Genomic DNA, 24,108 nt, shown 5'->3' on the forward strand with positions numbered 1-24,108 from the left:
ATGAGGCCCAACATGTTTTGCACAGGGTTTGCGTTACAAAAGCAGTGGACAACCGGTGCAAAGTGTTGTTCAATCTGGTTGTGGTGTTTGTACCTGAGACCTTGCTAGGTCTGCACGTCCCAGGTTCCATGTGTCTTCATACGCCCCTATATACGCTCATGGGGCCTCATTTATGAAAAGTGATGCATCGCTGCGTGAAAGCAGCGATGCGTCACATTTCACTGCGCCCTCCTTGCGACACCAATGATGCGTCATATTTACAGTATGACGCATCATGTCGCAAGGAGTTACAGATACATCAGTATTTCTGACGTATCTGTATGGTGCAAAAGTGGCGCATTGCTGGAGTGTGTCACAAAAGTGACGCAACTCCAGCAATGTTTCCTTTCACATGGGGCAAGCCCCATGTGAAAGGGCCTGCGTCAGTCTTACGCCTGCTGTGAGGCAGGCGTAAGAAATTGACGCATTTGTGTCCTAGAAGTGGCGCAGTGAAATCACATAGATTTCACTGCGTCACTTTTACGACCCTTTCTTGCGTCAAAACGCCCCCTTGCATACATTATACCTGGCGCAGGTATAATGTGGCGCAGGGGTTTACAAAGTGACGCATCCACCTAGATGCGTCACTTTGTAAATATGGCGCAACAAGATGCATTTTTTACGCCACTGGTGCGTCACAAAAAGTGACGCACCGGCGGCGCAAAAGTAACGCACAGCCTCATAAATGAGGCCCTTGGTGCGTAATTCGTGGTTGCTTAGAATCCACGCAGCCAGTGCTCTCATTTGCTGCTCTTGCAGTCAATGTAGAGTTCATAGTGGCCTAGTCCCAGACCCTGCCAGCGTTCTCCACCATGCCTCTCAGGACTGTCCGTTTGTGGTGGATTCCTGTGCATCTCTTTGCCTCTGGCTGCTGCTCTTCATGCACTGACCTGCTGCTTCTTCTTTTAATATTTGTGTGGTGTGACCGCTCGGTGATGGTGGATCTTCTGCAGTGGCGAGACCCACAGGAGAGCTTCTCCAGTCTGAAAGCGCGTGAAGAAATGCTGCATGAGCGACGCAGGACCCTCATGGTGGGACCCCAAGCCAACGAGAGCGTCTCGGACAGCCTGGCGCTGAAGAGGCTTACAGACGAGGTACAGTGCCTTTTCAACATACGCTATGGTAGGATTGGAGCTGCCTGTTTTCGGTGCTTATATTTTGTAAATTGTGGTGGTGTTTTTTCAGTGTTTTCCCAAGTTGTGAAATGCTATAATTATGAGTGTTAACACATTCCAACCCAAAATGCACTTTTCACTGTTTATATAAAATCTGGCGGCACAGAACTCTGCTTTTTTTGTAATCACAGTATTGACATACAGTACGATGAGCGCCACCAGATAACGTAGGTCTCACCATGTGTTTGGGATTGAGTTTAGACAAGTGTTCTGTTGTTGTGTGAAGAGTTAGGAACTATGTCAGCTCTGTCCATAACAATTGTGTCTCTGGCACAGAAATAAAAGCCTCCTCTCAGATGTTTACAACATCACTGACACATTTCACTATGTTTGGGACTCTCGGGTCGAATGTATCAGCCATATTTTGAGAATATTAAAACACCAGTTCATATATTCCTAAAATCTTTCCATGTTGTGGTGTGCAACAATCTTCACTGTGTTGAGCGGTGCATAAGAAATATTCTCGCATAAGCATTGAGCACCTACATACCCCTTCTAGCCAGTGACGTACCTGGGACCTAACACAGCCGAGATTCATTAATGTGCACTAGTCGTCTCTTCAGTGTATGTCACTTTGTGGCCTTCTTCGTGCCACAGAATATGGTCACCATTGTATGCTAGACTACACCATTCATTATGACACAGATAAACTCATCCATGTATTGTAGAATCTGTCCTTACTTTTTCTGCTGAGTATGGTTATTATCACCATATTTTTGACTATGGTATTCTCCATGCAGCATAATATGCACATATGCTCCATGCCACTGGAGTCAAGCTAGCCTGGCTGATGAGGGGTCAAACACCGAAACTGCTTATTTTTGGTCAGGTAGGACCTGGCTTGGCCGTCCTGGCTGGACTGTTCGCACAACATCCCCAGCCAACTTACAGCAAACAAAGAAAACACAAGAAGATGATGGATGGAGCGCTGAAACTTTACAGACACTCATCCCCTGTCACAGATCTGTGTTGAATCTATCATTGTACTTTAGCTCAATGGAATCCAGTGGCTAAGTTGGCAGGGTATGCCCAGACGTGGGTCCCTTGCTCACTTTGCCACTGGATTCAAGCTAGTCTGGTTGATGAGGAGTGAAAAACTGAAACCGGTCCTAGAATGCTTATTTCCAGTACAGGAAAGAGCTGGCTTGGCAGTTCAGGCTGGACTGTTACCATGAGGAACAGGGTCAAGACTGATTTCCATATGGCTGGGTCTGAATTGGGGTGGCGACGTGGGCTAAAGAGCGATGATGGATTTACCCACATCTGTGACTGGGGATGAGTAGCTGAAAAGTTTCCGTGCTCCATCCATCATCTTTTTTTGCTTTGTTCGCCCTAAGTCTGCAGGGTATGCCCAGACGTGGGTCCCTTGCTCACTTTGCCAATGGATTCAAGCTAGCCTGGCTGATGAGGGGTGTTACCCTGAAACCGGTACCAGGATGCTTGTTTCCGGGTCCAGGGAAGACCTGGCTTGGTAGTTCTGATTGGTCAGTTCCCATGAGGTACAAGGTCAAGACTGATTTGCATATGGCTGGGTGTGAACTCAGGTGGCGAAGTGAGCTAAAGAACGATGATGGATTAAACCCAGATCTGTCACTGAGGGTTAAACCCAGACCTGTAACTGGAGGTGAGTGTCTGAAAAGTTTCGGCACTCCGTCCATCATCCATCCATCATCTTCTTGTGTTTGCCATGATTTGTAGTTGTCAGTGGAAAAGATGATCATGGTTTGTAACTGGAGTCAGTCATGGCCATGGTTGTAGTGTGGTGTGAGGGATGAGCATGGTTTCTAACTGGAGACAGTGCTGGGCATGGCTTGTGGTTGGTGTCAGAGATGAGTCTGTTTTTTTACTGGAGATGGTACTGGCCATGGCTTGCAGTTCTTGGTGGCGAAGATGAGCATGGTTTGTAACTGGAGACAGTCATGGCCATGGTTGTAGTGTGGTGTGAGGGATGAGCATGGTTTCTAACTGGAGACAGTGCTGGGCATGGCTTGTGGTTGGTGGCAGAGATGAGCATGGTTTGTTACTGGAGATGGTACTGGCCATGGCTTGCAGTTCTTGGCGGCGAAGATGAGCATGGTTTGTAACTGGAGACAGTCATGGCCATGGTTGTAGTGTGGTGTGAGGGATGAGCATTGTTTCTAACTGGAGACAGTGCTGGGCATGGCTTGTGGTTGGTGGCAGAGATGAGCATGGTTTGTTACTGGAGATGGTACTGGCCATGGCTTGCAGTTCTTGGTGGCGAAGATGAGCATGGTTTGTAATTGGAGACAGTGGTGGTCATGCGCTTGTAGTTCGGACACTACTGGTTAGGATTGAACTTCTGAAGGTAGTGATGGCAGTGATTTCTAGATGTGGAGTCAGTGATGATAAATGCTAGTGATGGTGGAGGCAGTCATTATCATCATTTGTAGTTGTTGGAGGCAGCAATGGCTTGTGGTTTCTAGGTGCAGTGATGGTTGCTGCTTGTATGGGTAACAGTGATCGTCAGCACTTGCAATTGTTGCTAGCAGAGATCAGCATGGTGTGTCGTAGGAGGCAGTGCGGGCATATGGCTTGTAGTTTTTGGGGCAGAGGTTATCATCACTTAGACACAGTGATGGTCACTGGCTGGAAGTTGTGGAGGCATTGATGAGCAAGGCCTGCAGAATTTGTCAATTGTTCCTCCCGGAGGCAGTGTTGGCCCTCGCTTATAGCTGGAGTTTGCTGTTGTGATACTGGATGTCCATAGCTTTTAGCTAGAAGCGGTGAGGGTAGAGTCTTGTAGTTGTCATTGGCAGATATAATCATTGCCTGGAGTTGGAGGGGCGATAGTTCATGGGTTTTAGTTGGTGGGATAATGATTGTCATGGTGTTTGGTTTGGGTGGAAGTAATGGGAATGACCTTTAACAATAGAAGGTAATGAGTGCTTGGGGTGTAATTGTTTTAGGACTTGATTGTCCTTGGTTTGTAGTTGTGGAAGCAGGGATTGCCATAGAATGTAGTTGCTGAATAAAGTAAATGATTTTGACTTGTAGTTGTTGGTGGCATTGATAACCCTGACTTGTTGTTGAAGCTATTTCTGGCCACGGCCTACAAGAGCAAGTGATATTACTCCTGGAATGTACATGGTGGAGACTATGATGGCCTTGGTTTGTAGATCTAATAAACAATGATCAGCTCTGGTTTAAGAATTTTACAGCCCCAGGCAAAACAACATTTTTCCATGTAGGTGCACTTGCTCCTATAGAGACAGGACCATGTCTGAGATATTTTGTTGCAGTCTGGGACTTCCTTCTGGTGGTGTCTGTAGGGTTGTGCCTACTCTCACCTTCATGTAGTGCCAGCCTTGGGAGTCGTGCTTGGCTTTCTAGAGCCAGTACTCTGGCTATAGATGAAGGATGACAGTTCAAAAAGTAGTGGATCCTGGTCTACATGGTAGATTCTGAGGCATGTTGCTTGCTGGTGAATCTTTAAAAAGAGCAGGAGGAAATGTGTATTTAGGAATTCTTCGTCTTCCAGCGGCATCTGCCTCCTTACAACACTGCCCGTAATCATTCAGAAAAATAGAAGACTTTAATTTTTGTGCATCTTGAAAAAGCTGTTGTGTGTAAACTTCCTTTTGTCTTTTCCAGTTCCACAAGTTGCGGATGTCGATCGAGGAGAGTGTGCCAACCCTGAGAACATCCCAAGCTCAGGTAACAGAGTCCAAGACCTACCGCAACGTCCACTAAGCAGCCATGTTGAGGGGTTGTATGACAGGACCCCGCATGCATTAACCCCACATGCCTACCGCGACTGCGATGTTATCACGCGTTACTTTAGCAGGCGAGTCGTTAGAATGACTTGCATTAGGGGGCACTGGAGTTTGGAATAACCAACTCCAGTTTACTCCAGTCTACGCAACAGTAGAGAAGGCGTTAGACTTAAAAATCCAATTCCAGTCCAACAACACGTCCCCTACAGCAAGTCGCTGTAAACACTTTTGGGTTAAAGTAACACATAGAAACGTCGCAGTCAGGGTAGTGACTGCACTGTAAAGGCTGGTCGTTGTTGAGACTGCGGGGTAAAGGAGGATTCCCATGTCAAGGCTTTCAAAGCTTTTTAGCATTCTAAAAAAAGCGCAAACCTCCTAGATGAAAATAGAGTATGGTAAAATCACTGTGAAGGCAAAATCTAACCGTGATGTGTGTAGGATCACCACTTTTCTGTGTGTGTTTATACACACACACAGAAAGGTGGAGATCCTACACACAGCCCGGTCATGTCCACCAAAGCGGGTGCAAAGTTGCAGGACCCATTGATATATTTCCATTTTAGTTTTTAAAAAGTTTTAAAACTTATTGGAAATTACATACTGCGGAGTGCGAGTCTTGAAAAAAAGGTAAAACTTTGTTCTAATTAGAAAACTTTATTCTTTCTGTTCAAACTTAACTTAAAATACACAAGCATTAGACATTCTTCAGTTCAAGTTCGATCTTAAATTTATAATTTACAGACCACCTTAAAATGTATATAACTTTATTTATTCTTTAGCGTCAAACAAAAGTTAAAGCACACAAAAATTGTAATTTTTAAACTCATACTTACACCTTGAATTAATAATTTATGCAACACCTTCAAATTAATATAACTCACGCACCTTTATACACAGTGTATTCAACTTGGTAGCCACACTACATTAACTATAACTCTTCACTCTACCATGCACTGTGTTCTCACAAAATATATTTTTGTGATGTTATAACTATTATTGTAAATATTATTATTTTAGATGATATAACTGATATTATAAAAAAGGGTAAACACAATGCACAGAGAAGGTGCCACTCCGACTATGTATAGTCTGGTAATTAGTACTAAAGCTCCCACTCGAGTTAGATGCTAAATCTTCAAAATTCTTTCCTAGACCTACAGCTCCTCAAGGCATTACTAGACCTTACTCTTTACTCAGATGCAAAAGCACTGACATTTTTTTCATGAAGCTGCAGTTCCACTAGATGTTACAAGGTGTCCCTCTCAAGTCAAATGCAAAAGCAAAAACATTCTTACATGAAGCCACAGCTCCATTGTTTGTTAATAAAGATGTCTCTCAAGTCAGATTCAACTTCTTCAAAATACCTGCACCAAGCTGAGGGACTGTGGCCTCTACCTACAAACCTGCATATATACTATAGCTATTCTAATGGCTTTTGCTAATTTTCTGAAGGATCAAAAAATATACCAAAGCTAGTTTATAGTGTGAAATCAACATTGTAATTTGCAATAAGTGCCTTGAGCGTTATGGAAAGTTTTGATCAAACCCTATCCTGCATAGGGATGTCAGTCATTGTGAAATGCAAGTGTTTAACATGTTCGACTTTCCGGAAACTATTTGTAGTTGTGTGTACATGTGCAATAATACATTTCAGCCACTGGGAATTACTGGCCGCATCCCAGTCCAGCATCATTTTGTACACCATGCCGACTCAGTTTGGACCCAGCTATACACAAATCAGTCTTGACCCTACTCCAGTGGTAACAGTCCAGCCTGAACTGCCAAGCCATGTCCTCCCTGAACCAGAACACAAGCAGCCCTGGACAATTTAGCCTTGTTATGGGCTCATCAGCCGGGTATAGCTTGGTTCCTGAGACACAGGATGCTGCCTCAAGTTATTGCAAGTGGCTGAGATTAATTGAATCATTCCATCCATCCCTTTTCATATATTTTACATATGCAAGGGCAATATGTAGTTATTCAAAGTAAAAACATTTATTGGCTGGTCTCTTGATCTACACCTTTTACTGCTGTGAACAGACGATTGGCAAAAGAGTGTCGGTTAGAAGCCTGCTATATGTATGTATTTTTGTATGATTTTGGTAGAAAACATGAGGTAAAACAGTTAGAGCTGTCTTAAGGCTAGACCTAAGAGAGTAGAAAAAAACAAAGGGATAAATAGGATGAATTAAATATGAATGAACTAATTCACTAAAAAAAGAAAAATAAGTAAAAACATTTATTATTACCAGACGATACATTTACTATGGAATCCAGAACATTTCAAATACCATACACAACAATAATTTGAACTCAAACAGCATCAAGTCGTCCATTAAAAAAGAACTGACTTATAATCAAGCCACTTAAATCTTCTAAAAAGTAATTTTTTCTCTCTGGGTAACTCCAGCGATATACTGTGAGCTCTCTGCCCCTCTGTGTGACACCGGCTCCATACTGTGAGCTCTCTCCCTCTCTGTATCCCACTGGGTGACACCGGCTCTGTACTGTGAGATCTCTGCCCCTCTGTATCCCTCTGGGTGACACCGGTGCTATACTGTGAGCTCTCTGCCCCTCTGTATCCCGCGGGGTGACACCGGTGCTATACTGTGAGCTCTCTGCCCCTCTGTTTTCCGCTGGGTGACTCCACTGCTCCACTGTGCGCTCTCTGCCCCTCTGTATCCCGCTGGGTGACAACGCTCCTATACAGTGACCCCTCTGCCCCTCTGTGTAACACCGGCTCCATACTGTGAGCTCTCTGCCCCTCTGTATCCCGCTGGGTGATACCGGCTCTATACTGTGAGCTCTCTCCCTCTCTGTATCCCACTGGGTGACACCGGCTCTGTACTGTGAGCTCTCTGCCCCTCTGTATCCCTCTGGGTGACACCGGTGCTATACTGTGAGCTCTCTGCCCCTCTGTATCCCACTGGGTGACACCGGCTCCATACTGTGAGCTCTCTGCCCCTCTGTATCCCGCTGGGTGACACCGGCTCTATACTGTGAGCTCTCTCCCTCTCCGTATCCCACTGGGTGACACCGGCTCTGTACTGTGAGCTCTCTGCCCCTCTGTATCCCTCTGGGTGACAACGGTGCTGTATTGTGAACTCTCTGCCCCTCTGTATCCCGCGGGGTGACACCGGTGCTATACTGTGAGCTCTCTGCCCCTCTGTATCCCACTGGGTGACACCGGCTCTATACTGTGAGCTCTCTGCCACTCTGTATCCTGCTGGGTGACACCGGTGCTATACTGTGAGCTCTCTGCCCCTCTGCCCCTCTGTGTAACACCGGCTCCATACTGTGAGCTCTCTGCCCCTCTGTATCCTGCTGGGTGACACCGGCTCTGTACTGTGAGCTCTCTGCCCCTCTGTATCCCTCTGGGTGACACCGGTGCTATATTGTGAGCTCTCTGCCCCTCTGTATCCCGCTGGGTGATACCGGCTCTATACTGTGAGCTCTCTCCCTCTCTGTATCCCACTGGGTGACACCGGCTCTGTACTGTGAACTCTCTGCCCCTCTGTATCCCTCTGGGTGACACCGGTGCTATACTGTGAGCTCTCTGCCCCTCTGTATCCCACTGGGTGACACCGGCTCCATACTGTGAGCTCTCTGCCCTCTGTATCCCGCTGGGTGATACCGGCTCTATACTGTGAGCTCTCTCCCTCTCTGTATCCCACTGGGTGACACCGGCTCTGTACTGTGAGCTCTCTGCCCCTCTGTATCCCTCTGGGTGACACCGGTGCTATACTGTGAGCTCTCTACCCCTCTGTATCCCACTGGGTGACACCGGCTCTATATTGTGAGCTCTCTGTATCCTGCTGGGTGACACCGGTGCTATACTGTGAGCTCTCTGCCCCTCTGTTTTCCGCTGGGTGACTCCACTGCTCCACTGTGCGCTCTCTGCCCCTCTGTATCCCGCTGGGTGACACCGCTCCTATACAGTGACCTCTCTGCCCCTCTGTGTGACACCGGCTCCATACTGTGAGCTCTCTGCCCTCTGTATCCCGCTGGGTGACACCGGCTCTATACTGTGAGCTCTCTCCCTCTCCGTATCCCACTGGGTGACACCGGCTCTGTACTGTGAGCTCTCTGCCCCTCTGTATCCCTCTGGGTGACAACGGTGCTGTATTGTGAACTCTCTGCCCCTCTGTATCCCGCGGGGTGACACCAGTGCTATACTGTGAGCTCTCTGCCCCTCTGTATCCCACTGGGTGACACCGGCTCTATACTGTGAGCTCTCTGCCACTCTGTATCCTGCTGGGTGACACCGGTGCTATACTGTGAGCTCTCTGCCCCTCTGTATCCCTCTGGGTGACACCGGCTCTATACTGTGAGCTCTCTACCCCTTTGTATCCAGCTGGGTGACACCAGCTCTATACTGTGAGCTCTCTGCCCCTCTGTATCCTGCTGGGTGACATCGGTGCTATACTGTGAGCTCTCTGCCCCTCTGTATCCCTCTGGGTGACACCGGTGCTGTATTGTGAGCTCTCTTCCCCTCTGTATCCTGCTGGGTGACACCGGTGCTATACTGTGAGCTCTCTGCCCCTCTGTATCCTGCTGGGTGACATCGGTGCTATACTGTGAGCTCTCTGCCCCTCTGTATCCCTCTGGGTGACACCGGTGCTGCATTGTGAGCTCTCTTCCCCTCTGTATCCTGCTGGGTGACACCGGTGCTATACTGTGAGCTCTCTGCCCCTCCGTATCCCTCTGGGTGACACCGGCTCTATACCTTGAGCTCTCTACCCCTTTGTATCCAGCTGGGGGACACCAGCTCTATACTGTGAGTTCTCTGCCCCTCTGTATCCTGCTGGGTGACACCGGTGCTATACTGTGAGCTCTCTGCCTCTCTATATCCTGCTGGGTGACACCAGTGCTGTATTATGAGCTCTCTTCCCCTCTGTATCCTGCAGGTCGGCTCCGGGGGGACTGAGTCCCCTTTCATGGCCTTATACAGGAGTGAAATCAGCCTACGCCCCTTGCCACAGGAAAGGGATGTCTAGGGTGTGGGTGAGTGGTGGTGCGTCTGGGTACTGGGGCCAGGTGACCTTCGCCACCTCCTGAAGGCCCCCGAAATGTAGGTATTGTCCCCGTCCAAGACCAAAGGTCTCTTCCGCCTGCTCATAAGTAAGAAAAGACTCATTAGGGTAAAGGTCAGCCAATACTTTGCAGCCTCCCTCCATCCCTCCAGGAACGAAAGGGCATATATTGCCCCATATCAATGAAGGGGGCCAGTATCCAGATCGGGAGCTCCCTGTGAAAGGGTGCCCTCCGCAGGAGCCTCTCCACAAACCGCTGCCACACACTAGCTGTGTGTCGCACCACATATGGAAGGGACGTGTCCGCCCCCTTGCCTCGCATCAGGGCAACCTGTAGCGCTTGGGTATCTGCCATACCAGAGAAGAGTCTCCCAATTGTCAGTGTTTGTCAACCAGCGGGCCTCATGTTGCAGCTGGGCCGCGTAATAGTATGGGTCAAAGCGCGGGGCTTCAAGGCCCCCTTCCTCGTAGCTATGGACAATGGTGTGTAGAGCCACCCTACTGCGCCGACCCGCCCAGAGCAGGGACTTGAGAAGCGTATTAAGATTGTAGAAGACTCGTGTTGGGAGCGGACACAGCGAGTTTTGGAGGACATATAATGTCCTAGGCAGCATCACCATCTTAGCGACGGCCAGTCGTCCCATCAACGAGAGAGGTAGCGAGCTCCAGAAAGATACTGACTGTTGTAGGGACGCGAGTATATGATCTACATTCTGGGCTAATGCCTGTGCGTCTGTCGGAGCCACCCGTATGCGGAGATACCAGAACCCCTCCTGTCCCCAGCGCAGCCCGGGGTTAGGCAGCTCTCCCAAAGGCACCAAATCGAACCCCGCCAGTGGGAAGAGCAGGGACTTATGGCGGTTGAGTCGTAACCCCGATACCTCCCCAAACCAGACTAAATGATGCAGCAGCAACGGCACTGCATCCTGGGGGGCGGTCAAATAGAACAAAGCGTCATCCACTTATAGGGAGATGACATTGCACGTGTCCCCCTCTCTGACACCCCACCACTCCATGTCAGTGCGGACCTGAACAGCTAGGGGCTCTATGGCCAGGGCAAACAGAAGCGGTAATAGGGGGCACCCCTAGCGCGTGCCCCATCTCAACCGCCACTCCTCGGACCTTGCGCCCCCAAGCTTCACCCTGGCCCGTGGGCCGTATACAAGATGCAAATCCAGTGACAAAAATTGGGGCCTAGCCCCATTACACGGAGGACCTCGAGAAGATAACCCCAGTCAACTGTATTGAACGCCTTGGCGAGGTCAATAGATACCAACACCATCTGCTCATCCTGCCCACGTACCTCGTGTAAAATGTGGTTCAACCGTATTACGTCCCCGTATGAAGCCGTACTGATCCTCGTGGACCAAGTGAGTCATGTACGGCACTAAGCGCATGGCCAGGAGCTTGCACAAGATCTTAACATCCGTATTGATCATCGTGATCGGACGATACGAGGAAGGCTCTAGGGCGTCCCCCCCGGTTTCAGGATCATGCACATTTCCCCCAGCGTCATGCTCGGCGGGAGACTCCCGCACTCAAACGCCTCAAGATAAACCTGCAGTAGGATTTGGCGGAGCATATCCCCAAAGGCCTGATAAAACTCAGGAGGGAATCCGTCACTCCCCGGTGCCTTGGCCCTCGGCAGTCGCTGCAGGGGGGTGCGTACCTCACCCAGAGACAGAACCACATCCAGGTCATCCTGCGCCGATTTAGGGAGAGCCTGCAGGGACAATTCCCGAAGGTAAGGGAGATAAACCGACTCAGCAACAGTGGGGTCCGCAACGTACACCTGCTGAAGATGTGACCGAAGGACCCGCAGCAAACCTATTTCAGAGTGTACCAAGATCCCCGTGGGCCCCCGCAGGGCTACAATCCTCTCTGGGGCCCTCTCCCGCCAAAGAATCCAAGCTAACAGTCGGCCCGATTTGTCGCCCTTCCTATGAAGACGCTGCCGATATTGTGTGAGAGTGTATTTATCAAGCCGACCTAGAATGTCGTGGATGCAAGTCTGAGTGTCATACTCCCTCTCTCCCGTGACCGTGTTGTGTGCCTCAGAGGTCTGTAATTCCACGAGGCGGCTTTCCGCCTCCTGCAGCTCTCGATGGAGCTGTTTCTGCACCCCATATGATAGGCTCATACACGCCCCCCTTACCACCGCCTGTAGGGCGTCCCATTTAGTGGCCAGAGAGATAGCTCCCTCCCCCCAGTTAAGGTCTACGTAGTCAGAAATGGCAGTTTCTATGTGGTGCCTCCCCACTTGTCCTGAAGGATCTCCACTGGTAACCTCCAGGTCCGGGGGCGACACACCGCACCACACACGCCACAGGGGAGTGATCAGAAAGGATTTGCACCTGATGAGTAACCTCAAGGGACATAGTGGCTGCGGGGTTTGCAACTAATACCCTGTCCAGACGGCTATATGCATTGTGAGTGGAGGAAAAACAGGTATATACCTTCTGGGTCGGGTGTCTCTGGCGCCAGATATCCTGGGCTCCTACATTGCCCATGACCTCCCGGAGTTTTGCTGTCATACGCGGCTTCGTGCCCACGCGGGGAGGAAATCTGTCAAGGCTTGGGTCTAGGAAGCAGTTAAAGTCCCCAAACCAGAGCAGCGGAACCTCCAGTTCCGGGACCAGCACCTCCTGTATGGTCTGAAAAACGTCTAGGTCATCAGTATTCGGGGCATAGGTGTTCAGTATGACGATATCCCTGCCATCTAGTTTAGCTCTAAGGAGCAGGAACCTCCCATGGATGTCAGCCTCCACATACTGGACAGCAAACGGGACTCCGGGGGCCACCCAGACCAAGACCCCCCATGCATATGTGGAAAATGAGGAGTGGAAAACCTGACCCCGCCACCTTTTCCCCAATTTCTGAGCCCCGTCATCCGTGAGGTGAGTTTCCTGGAGGCAAGCTATCGATACCTTGTGCCTGCGAAGGGAGGACAGGATCCTATATCTCTTGGTGCACTTACCCAGGCCTCTCACATTCCAACTCAGGAATATATGCCCCATGTAAGGTGAAGTAACCAATCATACTGTAGCCCACTTCCCATGTGGCCACCCCAGTCCCTTGCCCGAAATGCAGTACACACGATGCCTGACCGAAACAAACATTCCCCCCCACAAACATCCTCCCACGAGCAATATACTGACAACAACAAAACATGCAGAAATGCCCTTCCCATGCTGGTGCCAGGACGTGCACAGCCAACCCATAGGCCCAACCGAGCCAAACTTCCCAACAAGTGGAGAAGAGAACCGCTCTTCCCCAAATCCAGCGCCTGACATATGCCAGCCACCCCAAGTCATTATGCAGAGTCTCGGGCCAACAAAGAAGCGTCCGGGGGTGCACTAACTCCACCCCTCCAGGCCTAGTGCTCAACTCAATGCGGTCTCCTCAGTGCGTATCTTGCTGTCCTGAACAGCCCAGGGGTATGCGTCCCAATCCTCTAGAGAAATACAGTAGTGAGCAACAGTGGCGTCACTAGGAGGAGCGGGAGGTGCGGACCGCACCGGGTGACACCATCACATGGGGTGACACAGTGACAGGCCTGCCAAATATCACGCATTACATCAGGTGTGATTGGGCACCATCCCTGCAACGCACCGCCTCTAAAATTAACTACTGGAGCACATTTCAACCTAATATGCACACATGCAATGCACTACTAATTTTAGCATCCTCAGAAGGATGAAAGGCTGAGCGGTCCGAAACGGCAACTAAACTGTAAAAATAATGTCAAAAATAGATGCCCAGGTCCACTGAGCGCCCAGCCTAGCCAAGTGTCCCTTTAGCTAGATCTGAACGTAGCCACTGGAGGGAATAGCTGCTTCCGAATCCCTGGGCACTGGCCAACGCCCCTATTTCACTGAAAGAAGTAAACCTCTTACCTTGGACGGCAAAGGCGCAGATGGCGAGCAGAAGGGCCCGCTGGCGAGGTGTGGCACCGGCGGTGAGCATGGCTAGCTGTGCACAAGATGGCGTCCCTGGTAACTGCGCGTGCACCCTGGATAAAAGATGCTTCATGCACATATATATATATACACTCTCCACGTTTACGTAACTGTCGACGTAGAGCTGTGGAACTGGACAGGATTGCCTTATAAAATATTGCAAAGTTGTTTACAACACAACACCGGTCTCTTGCCAGTTATTGCAGAATATGCGCAAGACCCCTCCCTTCCTGGGGTCAGAGATCAGAGACCTTTAAAATGTTATCAGATCAGATTGCAAACTGTACCTGTTCACCCTGATGAATTCACATCATGACATATTAGGGCAGGTACATGCACCATACTCGAACAGGACATGTAATCATCTATGCACGGCCACTGGAATTGTGGGATTGTGTGGCTGCAGCGATTTATGCATAATTAGTTTGTTGCATAATCTATAATCTGAAGATTTTACCCCCCAATTTTTACATTTCTAGCTCAAACGGTTCAAAAGATATTAAAAATGCAACGACAAGTGTTGCGGCGCGCTGAAAGACACTTTACTAAACGGGACTGGTCACCTTTCAGTTGCTTATTGCCATATCTGGGTGTTAAACTGGTACTGAGGTGCGACCAATTCCCAGTGTTACCAAGTTAAAAAAAATCTTAAATAAGTGATTATTTTTAAAAATGTGCCGCATTATGCCGCATAATTGGTCTTTTTACCACATAATTTGCTCAAACCGGCCGCACAATTTGGCCGCCTCCTGGCGCATAATTCCACGTCATGCGCAGTATTACCATGCCGAGATACTGGGGACTCGGAGGAGGTCCATAGGGTAAGTTATGAGGGGGTGACAGCATGAGTTACCGCACCGGGTGACACCAACCCTAGTGACGCCGCTGGTGAGCAACCAACCCTTACTTCGGGTCCCAACATCCCAGCACCCCATCCGTTAACCCCCGCCACTATCTGTGGGTGAAGATTCGACTAGCCAGAACCCCCCCAAGGAGGCAATCCCCAGCCCTTAAGAGGTAGGCCTCATCCCACCATGACAGTTGATCAGAAACACAGTGAAAGGATATCATCCTCAATGCAGGACCGGGGAGGATGTAAGTGAGCCCCGGACAGTCTCGGGAACAATGTCCGTAGTCGGTTGCAGGGTTTCCGGCACCAATTCCTCGTCCTGGGGCGCCGCCACCGAAAGCACGGGGGGTTTATTCATCTCCGAAGACTCCAAGCAGTAGGCGCCGTCGTCTCCCACCATGATCCGCTGTCTCTCTCCCTGGGTGGGATCCACCGAACGGTTCCTGCGTCTGTTGCTTCTCCTTCTCGGCAGTCTGGAGCCCCAATCACTCCGGGCTCCCCCAAGAGCACCCGGCGGGAGGGCATCTCCCCGGATCTCAAGCCACTCCCATACCTCCTCCGGGGTATCGAAGAAGTGCGCCCTTTTCTGGAAAATGACCTTGAGCTTGGCAGGGTAGAGTAACAAGTACTGCATGTGGAGATCCCGGAGTTTCTGTTTAACAGTAAGGAAGGATTTCCTCTGCTCCTGCACCTGGCGGGTGTAGTCCGGGTAGATAGAGATCCTAGCGTTGTCAAGGGTGAGGTTTGCCGTTTCTCTGGCCGCTTTCAGGATACAGACTCGATCGCGATAGCTCAGGATTTGAGCAATTAGGGCTCTCGGAGGAGCGCCCGGCCGCGGCGGCGGAACCAGCGCCCTATGGGCTTGATCTACACCAAAGACCTCCGACAAACTCATGGGGCAGAGTTTCGTGCGTATCCAAGTCTCCAAGAAGCGCTCCGCATTGCCCCTTTCCGAACGTTCTGGAACACCCAGGACCCTAATGTTACTGCGGCGTGCTCTCACCTCCGCCTCCTCTGCTCTGCGCTCCAGTTCCCCCATTGCGGAGGTGAGCTGTGAGACAGTTTTCTTCAGGGAGTCGACCTCTCCCTGCAGCTGGATGATATCCCCCTCCGCAGTGGAAGCTTTATCGGCTACTTTCCTCAGGTCCGCCCACAACAGGTTGAAATCAATGGAGACTGTCTCTATCTGCTTCTCCAGGGCGGTGCGGGATCCCTGTATCGCCTGCAGGATCTCCGCCCGAGAGAGTTCGTTGGCCGCATCACCCGCCCCGTCCAGTCCCGTGTGATGCGTAATCCGCTGCAAGGGGAGGCGCTGGGTGGTATATTGTGTTATGGTATTGGGTTGAGAGGCACGGGGCAGCCTGTCCTTACCCATGGTGGTAGCTTGCGAGGGTCACTCCGGGGTCCGCAAGGATCAACGTCTCAGGTCCCCTTCTTACAAAGTACCTGCCCCACCAGCGAGTCAGGGGGGGCACCGCAGGAGAACCCCAGGGAGAAGAGCCCGGGCACGGTCCCCACACACACTTCGCTTCGTCACGATGAGCATAGGATGGGGGAGAACACAGTCTCTGCAGGGCCTCCGCCGGCCACCGCCTCCCCGACCAGTATCTCAAACCCCAGTCCTCAGGCGCGCCTCCACAGTCCCCCTGGGCTCATGCCACAGCCCCCGGTGCCTCGGGGTACGGAGGATTCAGTAGTGGGCACCACCTCCGCTCCCACCAAGTCCATAGGTGCCGCCACCGTGCCCCAGACCACGCGGCTCACCTCCTGTTATGTAGGCCGCTTCCCCGGCCCCACGTAGTGACGGCCCCGGGTGTCTGGCCGTATTTCGGGTTGTCGGGGCGACGCTCACACGCACACCTCGCCACACCTCAGCTGGCCTGTGGAGACAGCTGACGGAAGGCCGCCTACACTGGCCCCCGGGGACCCCACAGGAGCCACCATCCACATGCGGGGGCCAGAGGCAACACAGGGACACAGCCCCACGCGGCAGGGCCCAGACGTCCACAGGTACTCCTCCGGGCACAGCGAGGCACCCAATCCGGATCGCCGAGTGTACAAAAGTTTCAGGCAGCGGATTTCACCCGCGTCGCAGCAAGCCGCATCCCCGACCGCGCGTAGGTGGGGTCCCGGGCTCCTGGCCGTTAGTCAGCTCCCAGCCCAACAGGGCGCCGCCACCTCCTTGCCGCACCTCCGGATTGAGTACCGGGACAGTCGAGGAGCTGATGGCGCGCTCCAGGCTGCGCCCCAAAAGTGATGCAAACCCAACACAAAATCACAGTAAATCTGCCCCAAAGTTTCTTTAAAAGAGATTTTTATTATTGACCACAGCTTGACAACTTGGTTTATCAGTTCTTTGAGTTTTTAACAAAATTCTAACAAGTTTTTGATCACGCTTTACATTCCTTTGATTCTTGTGGCATTTCCCCCGAAGTGTTGGGAGAAAATAGCAATTGATGTTATCTGACCCATGCCAGGTGCACTGGATCACATTTTAGTCATTTTATTATTGGATGAATTTCATTCTACATAGGTTGTATTAACCCATGTGGCAAAATACCACAACTTGTAACGTTTTGTGTACATTGCTTTTCCCATTCAAGATCACACTAAGACAATGGTATATGAAAATGGGATCCAATTGGTGTCACATGAAATGCGAAATTATCTGTTATCTACAGTATTAACCATCTCATCAACTCATTGTATAGTCCACAAAACAATGGTACGGTTGAGAGAGTCAACAGAAGTCAAAACAAAACAATGCATTTGGCTATGTGTTCAGGCCTGGATGTTAAGCAAATGCTGAAGGAAACGTTTTTAAATAATCACACCTAAATTACCTGGGGAGGAGTTCTTTAGAGGTAATAAGGAGATAGCCTATCAACAGATTAGTTCAAAACTACATTGAGGAAATTTGCTCCAGAGAAGATTGTATTACTTTGCAGAAAGTTAGAAACAGGGGGTCAGATTAACAAGAGTGTGACGCATCTGTAGAGATGTGTCACTTTCCCTGCGCCACTCTGAGAAACCCTTGCGCCACCATGGATGCGCCATACTTACAATACAGCGCACCATGGCGCAAATATTGACAGATACGTCAGAAATACTGATTCATCTGTTGGTGCAAAAGACACGCATTGCTGGAGGCTTGTCGCAAGCACGACGCAACTCCAGCAATGCATGTTGAGGTCTATCCTCATTGTGCTGCGTCACTCCTTACGCCTGCTCCAAGCGGGCTTAAGGTTTTGACGCAGTAGTGTCCTAGAAGTGGTGCAGTGAAATCTTGTTGATTTCACTGCGTCACTTCTAGGAGGCTTTTTTGCGTGGGAACGCCCACTCTGCATACATTATACCTGACGCAGGTATAATGTGACGCAGGGCTTTACAACGTGACCCATCACTCTAGAAGCATCACATTGTAAATGGGACGTATTTTTACGGTACTGCTGCGTCACAAAAAGTGACACAACAGCGGTACAAGAATGACGCAAGGGGCTTGTAAATCTCCCCCACGGTGACGAGAATTCGGGTAAAAGTGTCTGGTTGTAATAGTGTATATCACACAAAGGACTGTGATTTCATGATAGGGGTCGTGTTAAGGTCTGCAAACCTGGGGGCATATTATCAAGGGTGGCGATAGGGAATTTTCGGCCCTATTAGCAAGCTGTCGCTAACAGCAGTTAGAGACAGCTTTTAGGTGATCGCGAGCGGTTTGGGGCCCGCATTGCATGTTAGCGATGTTTATCGCTAATGACGTGCAAAGTGGGCGTACCCAAACTGTTAGCGACTGAAAACAGTCGCTAACATCGCTATCGCAAGGCAGGCGTATCGATGGAAATATTGGGGCTAAGTGCAAATATCTCCAAATACTAACACCTGCCCATACCAGTTCTTAGCCATGTTATCCAATGGGAGGTGGATAACATGGCTAAGAGCATTTCGTCGCTAATACGTGAATATCGCTGTATTCTCAGCGATATTCACGCATTTCGCGACTATCGCCGCAAAATTGATCGCTTTGGAGATAAACGTTGCTAATAGCACGTTATCTCAGCGATAAATTCCGGCGATGCTCAGCGATAAAAAAATCGTCGCTAAGCCTATTTAGCGATAAATATCGCTACTTGTTGGTAATATTCCCCCTGGTTTCATAACAAGTTCTTTTCAGATATGTGAGTCAACTCACCAAAGTTTTCAGACAATCTGTGAGATGAATGGGTGATAAATGCTAAAGTAAGAGGAGTGAGTCCCAGGTTAGTTGTGGCCATCCTGGTTCTGGTGCTTGGTATCAGAGGTGGCACCTTTGGAGATTACTGTCCAGGAATAGAGAGAAATGATCTAGGCACAATAGCTGATGAGGGCAGGCGTGGGCATTCTGGAGCGAGTGTCAGGCGTGGCACAGGGTGTGTGGATGTGGTGCACAGAATGGTACTCTTGTTTATCCAGCTGTGGAGCAGAGGGAGTCTATCAGATGTAAGGTGGAAGAAACATAGGCTAAGGTGTCCACCCAACATCTGTAACTGATGATGGACACACATCTGTGGGTCGCGTGCGAAGAGTTACATGCCCCCAATATCAGAAGGATTGCATAATCAAATAGATTATTGCATGTTGTAGATTTACACATCTAAGAAGATTGCTAGTGTCAAGGGTTAGTGTTTATTCTCTAGTTGTCTTTTTCTTTTCTTAGGGTTTTATATTTGGTCAATGAGCTGTTATGTCGGTGTTAGCAAATACTCAAGATGGTCTGAAATGTTGGCATTTGATTTATGACTCACACTGGGTGTGATGGGGCACACTCAATCAGCTGTAAATCGAGTGATGGTGTCTACAGCACAGTCAGATTTCGCGACAAATAGCGCTACAGGAAGATGCTGTGGAATAGTGCAGAAGTGATCGTATTCTTGGATACAAGAAGCTGTTGGGGAATAGTGCAGGGAAGCATTGTATTGATGAGTGGAAGACGCTGCTGTTCAATAGTGCAGGAGAGTATAGCATTGATGGGTACAGGAAGCTTGTGTGGAATAGTGCAGAAGTGATAGTACCCTTGGGAACAAGAAGCTGCTGTGGAATAGTGCAAGAGCAATAATATCCTGGGGTACAAGAAGAGGTTGTGGAAATATGCAAGCTAGATGGTACCATTGGTAACAAGAAGCTGGTGTGGAATAGTGCAAGAGCGATACAATCTGTGGATACGAGAACTGCTGTGGAATAGTGCTAGAGCGATACAATATGTGGATACGAGAGCTGCTGTGGAATAGTGCAAGAGCGATACAATCTGTGGATACGAGAGCTGCTGTGGAATAGTGCAAGAGCGATAAAATCTGTGGATACGAGAGCTGCTGTGGAATAGTGCAAGAGCGATACAATCTGTGGATACGAGAGCGGCTGTGGAATAGTGCAAGAGCGATACAATCTGTGGATACGAGAGCTGCTGTGGAATAGTGCAAGAGCGATACAATTTGTGGATACGAGAGCTGCTGTGGAATAGTGCAAGAGCGATACAATCTGTGGATACGAGAGCTGCTGTGGAATAGTGCAAGAGCGTATAATCTGTGGATACGAGAGCTGTATGGAATAGTGCAAGAGTGATACAATCTGTGGATACGAGAGCTGCATGGAATAGTGCAAGAGCGATACAATCTGTGGATACGAGAGCTGCTGTAGAATAGTGCAAGAGCGATATAATCTGTGGTTACGAGAGCTGCTGTTGAATAGTGCTGGACTGATAGTAGCCTTGGAAAAGAGTGTATCAATTATGATAATTGTGCGAGAGCAATAATATCCTTGCGCACAAGAAAATGCAGTTAGTGCAAGAGTGACAAAATCCATGGGTTGGAGATGGTGCTGTGAAATAGTGCAGACGTGATTGTATTCTTGGGCACAAGAAGCTGCTATAGAATATTGCAGAAGTGATAGTATCTTTGAGTATGAGACACCTCTATGGAACACTGATAGTGTGCATAGTATTGATGGGTGTGAGAAGCTGCTATGGAATAGTGCAGGAATGCACAATATTAATGGATGCAAGAAGCTGCTGTGGAATAATGCAGAAGTAATAGTACCCGTGGGTGCAAGAGTGTTGTGGAAAAGTGCAGGAGGTATAGTATCATTGAGCTCAAACAACTGGTGTGAGATAGTGCAGGAGTCATAGGATTGTTGGATACAAGAAGCTGTTGAGCAAAAGTGCAGGCATGGAGCATCCTTGGGTACAGGAGCTGCTGTGGAATAGTGCAAGCCTGATATATCCTTGGGTACAACAAGGTGATAGTGCACGATGATGATACCCTTGGTAATGTCCTTGGGTACAAACAGGTGCTGTGGAATAGTGCAAAAGTGACAATATCCTTTGGTACAAAAAGGTGCTGTGGAAAAGCGCAGAAGTGATAGTACCCTTGATAACAGGATCTGCTGTGGAATAGTGTGAGAGTGATAATATCCTCAGATCGAAGAAGCTGCTGTAAAATAGTGCAAGAGCAATAAAATCCTTGGGTACAAAAAGGTGCTGTGGAATGGTGCAGAAGTGATTGTATCCTTAGGTACAAGAAGCTGCTGTGGAATAGTGCTCGACTGATTATTTTCTTGGGTACAAGAAGGTGATCTGAAATGAATAGTGAAAGAGTGACAGTACCATTGGATACCAGAAGCTACTGTGGAATAGTGCAAGAGCGATAAAATCCTTGGGTGCAGGAAATGCTGTGGAATAGGGCTGGAAAAATGGTACCCTTGGGAATGAGAAGCTTTTGTGGAATAGTGGGCAAGTAATGATATCCTAGGGTACACAAAGGTGCCGTGAAATAGTGCAGGAGCAATAGTAAGTACCCTTAGTAACAAGAAGCTTCTGTGGGTTAGTGCAAGAACGATAATATCCATGGGTACAAGAAGGTGCTGTGAAATTGTGCTAGAGTGCATGGTATCCTTGGGTACAAGAGCTGCTGTGAATTAGTTTAGGAGTAATAGAATATTTGGGTATGATAAATTGCTGTGGAATAGGGCTGCAGTGGTTACAACCTTGGATACAAGTGCTGGGGTGACTGTAACTTTGGGGATAAGAAGTTGCTGTGGAATACTGTGAGAGTGATCAAATCCTTGGGTACAAGAAGGTGCTGTGGAATAGTGCAGGAGTGATTGTATTCTTGGGTTTGAAAAGGTGCTGTGGTATAGTGCAGAAGTGATAATATCCTTGGGTACAAAAAGGTGCTGTGGAAAAGTGCAGAAGTGATTGTATCCTAGGGGCAATAGCTGTTGTGGAATAGTGCTGCAGTTTTTTTCACATTCATTGCCCATTTCTGTGTAAAGTGTGCCAGCTTATTACTTTAATTTGATTGGTTTATTTTCCCTGAGTATCATTCGTTGTATTTCTGTTGTTGCCGTCGCCTGGGTTTATGCCGTTCCTGCTGTTTCCTGCTTCCTTGCCCTCCCGGCCAGCCCCTCCCAGGACTACATATGGATGTCTCTGCACGACTCCAATGAGCTGTACTTGACCTAGGTCATGCATGCTACTCCCCCGCTGCTGCTCATGTTATCCTACAGGCACTGTGACGCCTACACAGTCCTAAACCCTTACCATCGAACCAGCTGTGCGGATGACGGTTTCCTGCCTACTTGGTGTCTGCCGCATTTGTTGCCCATTTCTGTGTAAAGTGTGGCAGCTTTTTAGGTCTCGCCTAGGCAGCTCGCATGCGCTGCTCTAGGAGGGCCTTTAGCCATCGGTCTGATCATTTTGTAGCACACTTGTGCTTGTGGCGGCATCCACCTTGCTGCTCGCTCCCTCAAGGTGGATGCCCCCACAAGCACGAGTGTGCTTGAAAACAGCATTAGGAGGCACTTGCTGGCTCTCATAGCTCGTGTGCGGCTCCAGGCACAGTCTCTACCCCGCTAGAGCTTCAGTCTGTGCGCAGCTCCGGCAGTCTCTCCACACCGGCTCAGGCACACTGTCTCTCCCTGGATCCCACGGTCTCTCCAACACTCTGCTTCCAGTCCTTCCTCTTCACGACAGAGACACTCAGACTGAAAGTGGCAGCTCTGTGCAGCTTCCCCTTCCTCCATAATCGCGTCTGTCTCATCTGAGAGCTCTACTTCCTCCTCTACCGTGTCTGCTTGTAACTTATCCCCACCCTGACTCTTCTTCTGGGCTTCTCTCCTCATTCTCTCACCTTAGTCTTTCCTGCTTCTCCATTTCCATTCTCTGCTTCCACCCCTGCTCTCTCTGTGGCTTCCCTTCCTTTCTCTGACTTCTCTCACTCTCTTCTTCGCTCCTTCACTCGATACCGCAAGGTGCCTCTGAAAGGTGGGTAGGGAGTGGTCAATGATATGTCCGGTGAGGCTGGAGCCCGGGTGAAAAGTTCACCAAAATATATGCATACAAGATTGAAGTATGTCTAAGAGGTTTATTAAGAAACACCCCATCCATCAGCTACCAGTGAGTAACTGATTTCCAGGGAACATCAGCAAGCATAGCATTCTAAGTTCTACAGAACCTTATGACATGAAGATGGAGAAGACACTACACATCTTCCTTCTTATAACAAAGCATTAACTCACAAAAAGCATGAGAGAAAAAACAAGAAAAAGAAACAATGCAGAAAGAAATCAAATTAAAACATGTTACACTTAAAATCACATCTTTAACTTACATAGTCCTTGAGATATATTGGCATTTTCCTAACACGAGTAGAATCCTTTTTACAGCAAACATTTGATTCATTAGGATCAGTAGCCCTACTTTCAACGGGAACACAATTAAAAGCATTTTCATTGACAACAACCACACGATTAACATTCCAGATCTTCCCATTCTCCAATTTAACAGAATTTTTAAAACATTTCACTACCCGCATAGGAGTAGAATACTTTGACCAGGACATAGCCCCAACTGGAGCTTTCACACGAACCAAATCACCAACTACCACTACACTTTCCTTTACTCTTTTCCTGGAATCATAGGAAACTTTATTTTTAATCTGCTTTTTTTCTTCTCTTTCTTTCCAAGCATCATAATTTTTATCCTTTAGTCCTTTACCCCAAAACATCCAACCAGGAGACAGACTAGTATTGGGATTTCTACCCTTAAATAGTTCAAAAGGGGTTCTCTTAGTTGTAGTTTGTGGAGAAAATCAATGTGCCAAAATACATTTCTGCAATTCTTCTTTCCAATTCAAGGAATTCACCCTTGAGAGTTGAATATTTTCCTTTATAACTCTATTGAATCTTTCTATTACGCCATTAGATTCTGGGTGATATACAGACGTTCTTTTATGTTTTATCCCACATGACAACATGAATTCATTCATCATATTTGAACAAAATTGGGGT

The 24,108-nt window shown here is 48.8% G+C and overlaps 1 protein-coding gene across 1 annotated transcript in view; it reads left to right on the plus strand.

Annotated features, from left to right (window-relative positions):
* Window positions 1-1,017: 1,017 nt before the first annotated feature.
* The window catches only part of LOC144768532 (coiled-coil domain-containing protein 17-like), a 97,809-nt gene continuing 74,718 nt past the window's right edge, over window positions 1,018-24,108 (plus strand). Inside the window, exons 1-2 of the mRNA XM_078652285.1 lie at window positions 1,018-1,133; window positions 4,827-4,889. Of these exons, the coding sequence (XP_078508411.1) occupies window positions 1,041-1,133; window positions 4,827-4,889 (156 nt within the window). The 5' untranslated portion in view covers window positions 1,018-1,040. The remainder of the gene's footprint in view (window positions 1,134-4,826; window positions 4,890-24,108) is intronic.

This window comes from Lissotriton helveticus, chromosome 1_1, assembly GCF_964261635.1.
Source record: "Lissotriton helveticus chromosome 1_1, aLisHel1.1, whole genome shotgun sequence".
NCBI lineage: Eukaryota > Metazoa > Chordata > Amphibia > Caudata > Salamandridae > Lissotriton > Lissotriton helveticus.